Here is a 10,542-nt window from a genome sequence, read left to right on the forward strand (position 1 = left end):
CCTTGATGAAACAGGGAAGTTTTTTCCTTTCATTTCATTTTTGGCAGTTGCTTCATACAACTTCAGACATTGTGACTTCAGACTCTGTGATTTTCAGCCATGAGATTGCAATAAAGTAATTTTAAATCACTAATGTTCTTTATTTTCAGTGTAAAAATTTAAAACCCTTTTGGAGGACAAGTTTTCTTCAAATTGTTCACAGGCTTACCTGATCTGTTTTCCTTATCCACTTTTATTATTATTGTTACTGTTATTATTATTTTCTTCTCACAGGTTATTCATCAGCTTAGACTTTCCGAAAATGAGAGCGTGGCTCTACAAGAGCTTCTGGATTGGAGGAGAAAGCTGTGTGAAGAGAGAGAAGACTGGCAGCAAATATTGCACAATACTGAGCAGAGAATCTCAGCCCCACCTCCACCCCCCTGTAAGAAGCCGACGCTGCTGAAGAAGGTAGAAGATACCTCCTGCAACAGACTCTCTTCAGGCATATGGGATACCACCATATGAGTCAGATGTGTGTTTGCAGACTGTTAGGAATGGAACCATCTAATGAGTTCAATCTGCACAATCAGCAAGTTTCCTTCCCTTCACAAAACGTGCAGGGATTTTTTTACAAGCACTAATTCAATAGCACAGGCTGGAGGAATTGTTTAGATCTGTTTTGTGTGTGTGTGTGTGTACATGTGTGTGTTTGTTCTTTTCATATATATACATGTATACATATATGTGTGCACCAGCAAGTATATATATGTATGCATGTGTATATATGTATGGAGACAAACTGCACTATCTTAAAAAGTACAAAACAGTCACTTGGAGTTCTCCCATGGACAATGAAGAAAATAAGAAAATTATGATGGGGAGAAGTGCCTGACAGACATTTTGGAGAGATCAGAAAAGTCTGTGTGCACACTGTACAGCTGTTTTATACAGTACAAAAATATGTTTCTTGTTCCCTAATGAATGGGTTTATTATCTTACATGTATACATATATATATATATATATATATATATATTTCTTTGTAGATGTCTGTGTTCCATGGAGACTATTTACATGTTTTTTTCTGGTGTTTTATAACTTCATGCAATTGGTGCTGTCGTTCTTTCTTCAAAATACAGGTAATAAATTCAGTACTTGCATTTTTCTTTTATAGATTATCTTTAACAACATACCAAACAGTTTCAACACTGTGTTATTTTTTTCAGAACTGGCAATATCCTTTCTAAAATCCAATCCTTAAATTCTTGCAAAGCTCCTATGTGCAGGAGTGATTTGGTGCTGTTCACAGTCATGAATTAGAGACCATTACTTCTTTTTGATGGACCTGCATTTCTGAATGTGTGAACTGTGAATTTGAAATTACATCTCAAATCTTATTCCATTCTGGGTTATGTAAAATAATGAGGCATTCATTTAGATTATAAGTGTGGTTTGAAATTCATAACTGATTATGCATAAGGTCAGGTGTCAGTGGAAAGATACATAGTGGTAATGAGGTATGAAAATAGGTCTGTGATTTACTGTTACAGGCCAGAAGGCTTTGCAGAGATGGGTATATCAAAGTATTATGTCCTTATTATGGTAGCACAGTGATGCATTTATACCTCAAATTTCATGTAATGAAATGGTTTCAGAAATTGCAGCATTCTAGTTAGTGTAGATGAGTTCTGAGCAGTAATGTTAATTTATGGAAAACATGCTGCTGGGAACTTGTCAGTTATTACCTAGCAGTCTTTCAAATACTGTTTTGCCACTAAAAGGTGTAATTTATATATATTTAAAGGTACTTTTCTGGGCTACTTATTTTAAGTTGTTGGAGTATGTAGCGCCAGTGTGGAACTCTTTTCTTGGCTGCTTGTCCCATTCCTATTGAGATGCAGGAAAAAGTGTTACCAGTTTTGCAAGTGGATATAAAACAAATATTTTCAAATATAAGCTAGGTCTAAAAAGGTGCACTCATTCTTGGTTGGAAGTTGTGGGAAAAGGAAAAAATCCATAGAGGTGTAGGTTTTTCCATCATGTTTGACAAAATTTCAATCAGGCTGAATAGTAAAAAGCAACCACATGCTTCTTTGATTGTTTATACAAGGAAGCAACAAAACTCAAATTGTTCCCGTGAGTATCATCAAGCTGTAGCAGAATTAAGCACCTTCTCTTGCTGGAGATTAAAACAGACATTTTGAGTGGACAAGGGAGGGAAGACACCAAGTTAGCTCAGAATTATACCTTGTTACCACTGCTAGCTTCAGAGAAGTCCTCTGTGTGAGATTATCCATTTCTATTTCATGAAGAATGAGGAACTCTAGAGTCCAAACCTTACCTTTGACTGATGTAAATGGCCACAGACAATGCCTTTATACAGGAAGGGCAGGTAACCTGTGAGAGAGGTTATGCAGAAAACAACTCTCACCCTCTCACCTGCTACACAAGTATGTCACAATGAGGCCGTGCCTTGAAGAACTGAGGTTTCTGGGTTTTGCTCACATAACCAGCGACACGCAGAGAGTGTGAGTGCACAATCCAACAGCTCCAGAACTGGATGCAGAAGAGCTAATTAACCTGACCTTGCAGCTATTTTGCCTCCAGGATGCAGGTTGTTATCCCTGCATGGCACAGCATCCCTATCCATAGCCACAAGAGCCTCTCCCCAGGCAGCCTCGCAGTGCTGAGCACCTCAGTGCACTGACGTGCAGACATGCCCTGAGGCTTATCACTCCCCAAATGGGCCTGGCAAGCAGCCCTCCCATAAACTCTATCCTATTGCTAACCCTAATGCTCCCTAGCTGGCTCAGCCACTGGTAGCAATCAATCCACAGCAGCCTGGAAGTTTAAGACAAGCTGTAAAACTGACTGAGCAGCCAGTTTAGATGATGCCAAAATCCCTGCTGCTGCAGTGAGCTTGCTCCCAGTCACTGAACTGTTTGTAAGGTGAGCTTGTGTATCTCCAGATGACACCATTGTCATTGCTGCACTTGGAACGCAGGAGTACCCAGAGGGGAGAAAAGGCATTTGTCAAAGGGAGTTTAAAACGGGAAACAGTATAAATATACATTATCCTACTTGCAGTCCTTGCTAAAAGTTGTGTTAGAACTGTGAGCAGCCTCAGGAGCTCAACTGCAGGAGTTCAAATGAGGTCTCAAGGAACTTTTTTGCTTCTTGTTCAAAGTCCACATTGTGCCCTATTACAGTGGTGTGGACAAGCATGGAAAAAGAGGTGTGTAGATTTTCTAGCAGTTTCAGCACATAATTACATTACATTACACTGGCTGGGAGAAGCCAGTACATCCCTGATTCTGGCAGTCTGATTCTGCAGACAATAAGCAAAGCAGATTATGATCCCCTGTGCAGAAGGCCTTCATGCTATTTTTTGCAAACTTGGGTAAGACGTATATTTTCTGGGGTTGTTCTTTAAAGCATGTCACCACAGTGTGCAGACAAAGTTAGAAGATTTTTTAAAATTTTTTTCAATTTTTTAGATTTTTTTAATTCCAGGTTACATAATGGCTAACTTTTTACTTGGAAAGATTTTTCATGATATTCCATTAAAGTACAGTACTATAGGAATAAAGTACTTGCTCTAAAACATGTTTTAAATATTTCTCTAATGTCAGTAAAACACTCTAGAGTGTGACTTATGAAGTCATAATTCACACCTAGTGTGTTCATTGGTCTCTTGGCCTTTGGCCTTGAGCCTAACAATGCAGTTGGTAGGGAATTATTATACCATAATTCACACCCCACTGTGTCTTATTGCTTAAATAACCATACCCCCAGAGATGTCTTAAAACTACCATTAAAGTTTATATTGTGTATCAAAATGTGTTTACAGGGCTGGGAAAATATACTATTGACATTTTGAAAGGTTGAGAAGTAGTTTTAGCAGAACTGTACAGTGCTTGTAAATTTATCTCCCCAGTGGAGTGTGCACCAGCCAATTACAGTATTTCTTGAGTATATGAAGTCCTGTCTTGCGCATTAAAAATAGCTTAGAAATAAAAAAAGCCTTATGAATTTAATATTCTGAAGGGGAAGATTAAACTTATGGGCATGCTAATGCCCTTAATATCCAGTGAAAAATCTAAAATATATTTATATTTGCAATAAAGCAATTTCAGGATGCTGGGATTATCATCAGATAATCACTCCTCCACATTGTGCCTTATTGCTTAATTTTTAATATGTGAAAAAACCGAAATGCCTAACAAATCAATCTATCCTTCAGCATAAGGTAAGAATAATCAGATACATTTTACATTTTAAAAAGTCATTGGTCTTAAAGCCAAGGAAGTTATGAACCATATTAAGCCACAATAAAAGGAAAACAACGTCTATTGGCAGGAGAAATTTTTTAAAGCTTGTATACCTTACTTGTTACTTCTGAAATAGCACTTGGTGTTTTTTAGTTGCTGTAGTTACATTTCTGCTGCAGTTTTTAAGCAAAACCTTGTTTTTAAAAACTGATTTGGATGTTCAAAGAAATACATGCACCGATATTTTTCAAATGATCTGTGTACAGCATGAAGTGATAAGCCTTTTAAAAATTTGCATTGTTTACAAAACAATAGTATGATTGTCGAGTAAGTGAATTGCATTTACCTTTTTATTTTTTGCCAGTGATCCTTTTTTTATCTAACAGGTTTCATTCCTTTCATTAATAACTTTATTATACTGCAGATCCTTTGTGTGTGGGACAAAGAATTTCATTAACTTGCTGAGAAAGCATAATAGATTGTAGGATAGTTCTAAAGTGATAGTAATAGCCATATTAGATGTAGCTTTTAATTCTGCTGTATAGTATTAGCATCCCTAGTAATCCTGTTATTCTTATCTCTATAAAGCCTGCTAATATCTGAAATGCTCGGAGAAACTTTAAGTAAGTTTTGCCATTCACTTGTTAAATAATAAATGTAACTAAACTCTGTACAAATCAGTTTTCCAGAATGGTGTTAAACATTTCATGGCTTTGTGATTTAAATATATAATTTTTAAAAAGAAAACACCACCTGAGCATAACTATTTGACAATAGCTGAACAAAATAGAAGAAAATGCTTTTCTTCCAGTTCTGCTGTTCTCTGTATACTCAGGACTTTCCTTTTAAGAAGAAATAAATAAATCCCAGTGCTGGCTTATACTGTGGCTGTGAGAATTAGATCATTAGCAAAGACTGTCTGCTCTCCTCACTGTGGTTTGGCCTTGTCACCAACACATGAATGTATGCTGGATCTGGTCAAATCATGCATTTTGCATGAAGTGTCATAGAAAAGTTCAGTCAAGTCATGACTTTACTTTTTGAAAACTTTTGATTTATTACCCTAAACAAAACAACCTCCTCTTGAATTAATTAGACGTATTTATTTCAACCTTAATTAACTTGGTTTAGTTCTCATATATGTTTAGCCTAATTTTTAATCAGACTTTTATGATAAAAAAGAAAATGTTAAATGAAATTAAAGAATAACCTTTATGATTCTATTTTGAAAAAAAATATTTTAAAAGACTGAAATAGAATACTTCACTATTTCAACATGTTTTTCACCTTTTCTAGCTGAAATTATGTCTTGGATCTAGTCTGAATTTACACATAATTTCAACTCTTCACAAACATACATTTTCATAAATCCACTCTTCTCTGAAAAAAACACACTAATGGATAATTGTTGTGAAGTGCAGGAGAATTGCTGATGTCTTTTGAAGTACCAACAGGGAAAATTTGACAAGCATGGGTATGTTGCTGTCATAGCAATGTTCATGTGATAGTTATTAGCTAATGCTAATGCACAGTGCCCTCACTGTGTTTTGTTTGGGCTCTAGCCCCTTCTCAGTCTACCTGGATGTGCAGTCACCTGTCTCCTGATACTCATTAGAGTGCAGAAAGAAAAGTGCTGAATCTGTCATATACTCTCAGAGAAAGGGGAGAAATGTGTTGCAGACTCTCGCTAATTACAGCTTAATATAAATTACTTCCATGTTTCCAAAAATGAGCATTGGAATGCAACTTTCTCACTGTCCAAGTATGACTAACTTAGCCATACCGCTAGCTTAGAGAGTTGTGGCAATGAAATAACCACAGCTATCAAATTAGTGTTTATGCAGATATAGCTCCTCTGTCTTACAGCATAGTACAACTTGGTGGTCAGAAAACTAGGGGACTATGAATCCTTTTGGGAAGGCAACTCCATGTGGTTTGTTTGAATTAAAACCAACTCTATCTGATTTTAGTGAAGACCTTCCCTAAAAGAGTTGTCAGAGCCTTACAAATCAGACAGTCAGGCAAGGAGCAAACATTCTTCGGTGGATGGGGAAGTTTGGGTAAATGCCTTGGAATTTTCCAGATATCATGACCTTCCTCATAGTTCTGACCAGTAGCCTGAATATAGATTTGGTCTAAATTCTTGCCTAATTATGTAGTCACAATCAGTCAATGCAGTTAAAAATATCTTGAATATAAATTACTTCTCTACTCATCTAAATTTTTACTTTAGTAACATGATGACTGAAAGAATTTGTTCATGTCTAGCTTTTTACTAACATAGCTGCCATGTCTGTAATATTAATTTAGAAGAGGGAAAAAGTAAAAAAAAAAAAAAAAAAAAAAAAAAGAGACAATATAGAAATTAGTGGATTTGAAACATATCTCTTATGTTCATGCTGAGACTGGGGCTTCTTGAGCTTTAGAATTATCATAAGTAACATGGTAGATTCAATATCATCAAAGATCAAGACAGTGTCCCAAAAGTAGCTCTCAAAGACTTCTTTCTGCCTTAAGCTCCTGTCCTACGTAATCCCTGAGTTCTCACCAGGCATGAGCAGTTACCAAAGTCAGACATCATGCAGCCTGGAAAGAGTTTGTCTCCTGGGGGAGACAAGCACCCAGACCTCAGCTTCTCTGAGGTGGGAAAGACATTTTATTTAGTTGATCAAAGGCACAGTGATGGAGGATTCCTATCAAATATCTTGTGTAAGTGTGCTTGCTTTTCTGGACAAGATATAGCACTCTGTAGCAGGCTTATTTTCTCAACAGAGAGGTTGATTTGTAGCTGGGGGATGTGGGTCTAGTTTAAGTCCATGATTTTACAAAGATCTTCAGTTAAGTTCAAGATTTGACCCCAGCTGATTTTTGTGGCCCAGAGATGATTTACTTATTTCTATGTGTGTACGAGAGTCCTGAGAAACATTCCAATAAGTTACTCCAATTAAAAAAAAAAAAAGGGGGGGAATGTATTTGTCTAATATTTTATGTAATCCCTGTAGAGGAATAAAAAGCCAGATCTGGTGAGGATTCAGTTCCTATAAGAAAATTTCACAACACCTGCCTTTTAGGTGCCTTGTTTCTGGAGAGGTAGGCAGGACTAAACTGGGTTTCCATATTGGCTGTTCTAGGCTTCCAGTTCCTGACTCCATCTGACTAAATTCTGATCATGAAAGAGACACTGTACTCAGGAGAGAAAAGGAGAATCATGGATTTGTTTAGGTTGGAAAAGACCTCTGACATCGAGTCTGACAGTTAACCAAACACTGCCAAGTCCATCACTAAACCATGTCCCTAAATGTCACATCTACAAGTCTTTTAAATACCTCCAGTCTAAATCTCCCTGGCACATCCTGACGCCATTTCCTCTCATCCTAACACAGATTGTTACTTGTGAGAAGAGACCTCCCCACACCTCACTACAACTTCATTCCAGGGACTTGGAGAGGGTGATTAGGTTGGATTCCTTTACTGCCAAGGCAGGATATTGAAACTTCTTGCCCCCATGGGTAAAGCTGCTTCCTCTTCAATGTCCAATCAGCCCCCAATCTGTTCTGTTACACAGCGGGTTTCCACTAGGGATCCGAAATTTTAATTTGTTTTTGAACAATGTTAATGTTCTGCCCGGCCATTCCTTCAGGCTGCCAGCATTCCCTGACACACCAGCCCTGTCATCCAGAGATTAACTGAAGCATTGACTTCTCTTCATCCTGCTGCATACACAGAATTGGCTGTGTATTATGCACAAATGTATTGATTGTAGAGCTCATTAATAAAGATACTATCTTCCTCAGTGTTAACACTGAAGGAAAGCTATTATGTGTCTGGCAGTTGGACTTTATGCTGTTGTAATACACTTTGAACCAGGTGGTCCAGCTAATTTGTGACCAAACATGAAGTCCACCTACTTGAGTCATATCTCATTAGTTAGAGTGTAGGCTGCTCTCATAGACAACAACTTTGGTTCACAATAAAGTAAAGAAAGAGATGGCTGAAAATAAGTTCCAAGAAAGTAATCATTGGCAAACTGGCAGGAAGCAGAGATTCCACATGAGATCTCTTAAGAGTTATCTGAGAGCTCAAATATTTGTTATTTGAAGAACTTGTAATACTAAGGATGGCACCAAACTCAAATAAGCTTCTAAGAATTCTGGGCCAGAATTTAAAATTATAATGAAAAATTGCCAAACGTTCTCTCACAGTGTGGGAATGTAAGAGATGCTCATTTAGCCCTCAGTGGAGAAAAGCATGCCCACAATACGAGACATGACAGGGCTTCAAGGCTCGAAGCTCTCTAGAGAGAGGAAAAATCAGTTTTGGATGACCATGTCTAGGAACTGAGCATAGTCTGGTGGAGTCTGTGAGTACTGTGCTGAGACAGCTATCTATGGCACAGAGCACTTGGCATGAAACAAATTGTATTGTCATAGGTGTGGTATTGCATGAGATTCACTTCATGAATGTGTGTGCACATGTGTCTTCTGTCTGTAAACTTAACATGTTCTCCTTAGGTGTTACTACAAATAAATCCCTTATAGGAACACTGGGATTCACAATTCAAACTTCACAAAAACTCTGCAAATTCTATTCCAGTATGTCTTCACGTGTTAGAAGTGTTTTCCTTTCCCTGTACCATCCACAATAGCTCCAAATCCTTTTATTTGGAGAAATAATACTTCCTATGCCTCCCTCTCCTTTTCATACATAGAAATAATTGGTGGGTGAGAGTTCTGTAAGAAGATAAAGCAAGATTTAGCTCTCTTTGGGTGCAATCAGAGAGCATATCAAAGGTACCACTGAACAGGAAAGTAGTTTCATAAAATCATGACAGTTGCAAATTAGGAATCAAGTGATTTTATCTCTCTCCTTGTTGCTGGTTTTTTCATACATTTTGTCATACATTCAACTTACAAAGAATAACCTAAAATATGACAAAAAATCTTAGAATCATAGAATTCTTTAGGCTGGAAAAGACCTAAGAAAAAAGATCTTGAGACTGCCAAGAGCCAGAAGTCATCTTTTTATCCAGATACTGCTATTACAAGATCATTTTGCTTTGTTGCAGCCCTGACATGAAAGCACATGAAGATAAGATCGAGAGCAGCCCTGAGGAGGACTTGGGGATGTTGGTTGACAAGAAACTCAATATGACCCAGCAATGTGCACTCAAAGCCCAGAAGGCCAACCCTGTTCTGGGCAGCAGATGGATGGAAGTGCTCCTCTCCCTCTAGTCTGCCCTTGTGTCTCCCCCTGCAGTGCTGCATCCAGCGCCGGGGTCCCCAGCACAGGAAGGACTCGGAGCTGCTGGAGTGAGTCCAGAGGAAGATGGTGGGATGGCTGGAGCTCCTGTCCTGTGTGAACAGGCTGAGACACTTGGGTTGTTCAGCCTGGAGAAGGGTGACCTCATAGCACCTTCCAGTACCTAAAAGGGGCTACAAGAGAGCTGAAGAAGGACTTTTACAAAGGCTATAGTGACAGGACAAGGGGTAATGGCTTTAAACTGATAGAGGGCAGGTTTAAATTAGAGATTAGGAAAATGTCTACTGTGAGGATTGTTGAGATACTGGAACAGTTTTCCCAGAGATACTGTGGATGCTCCATCCCTGGAAGTATTCAAGACCAGGTTAGATGGAGTATTTGTGCTCCTTGCCTAGTGTAAGGCATCCGTACCCATGACAGGGGGGTTGGAATTAGCTGATCTTCCCCACCAAACCATTGTGTGATTCTAAGAAACTGCCTTTCCAATATGATAGGGAAAATCTCTATAATCATTCAGCTTTCAAGGTTAATGAGATTGCTTGCTATGGGTGAACTGTGATAGTTCTCTAGCAGGTGATGAAGCCATGAACTCATTTCCCCACAGGATTTCAATCTGCCAACAAGTTGTTGCAAAAGTGCTCACTTAGTTTAAACATTGAATGTTCCCCTATATATAGAAGACAAAAGACATGCTGCTGCTTTCATAAATGTTCTTCTGAATTATGAATCGTTACTTAATAGATATGAGAATGTCTGTCACCTTTACTGAGATTAGTTGGTCTTGAAGAGGCTACATCATTATCAGAAACAAGTGGGAACCACCATAGAAAATCTTTCCCACACCTTGTTGGGGTCAAGTGGCTAGCTCTGAGAACTCATTATGGCTTCTAATAAAAGCGCAGCTCCTTGTTTCTAATTGCAGAACCTAGTTCAGACAATTCCTAATTTATACACATGTAAACACATAGAAGGATATAAAACCCATGGGTTATGACCCAAGAGCACTTGCCCTTGGAAGGGGTCATTTAGAC

The 10,542-nt window shown here is 38.2% G+C and overlaps 1 protein-coding gene across 5 annotated transcripts in view; it reads left to right on the forward strand.

Moving 5' to 3' along the window:
- MYO16 (myosin XVI) overlaps positions 1 to 10,171 on the forward strand; it is a 359,417-nt gene extending 349,246 nt beyond the window's left edge. For 4 of the 5 annotated variants that reach the window (XM_064708929.1, XM_064708944.1, XM_064708935.1 and 1 more), the window contains exon 35: positions 274 to 5,139. In XM_064708929.1, coding sequence (XP_064564999.1) covers positions 274 to 507 — 234 coding nt within the window. In that variant the 3' untranslated portion in view covers positions 508 to 5,139. Of the gene's footprint in view, positions 1 to 273; positions 5,140 to 9,317 lie in introns of those variants that run through there. The other variant, XM_064708920.1, reaches the window with a different exon arrangement.
- Positions 10,172 to 10,542: the final 371 nt, after the last annotated feature.

This window comes from Zonotrichia leucophrys, chromosome 1, assembly GCF_028769735.1.
Source record: "Zonotrichia leucophrys gambelii isolate GWCS_2022_RI chromosome 1, RI_Zleu_2.0, whole genome shotgun sequence".
NCBI lineage: Eukaryota > Metazoa > Chordata > Aves > Passeriformes > Passerellidae > Zonotrichia > Zonotrichia leucophrys.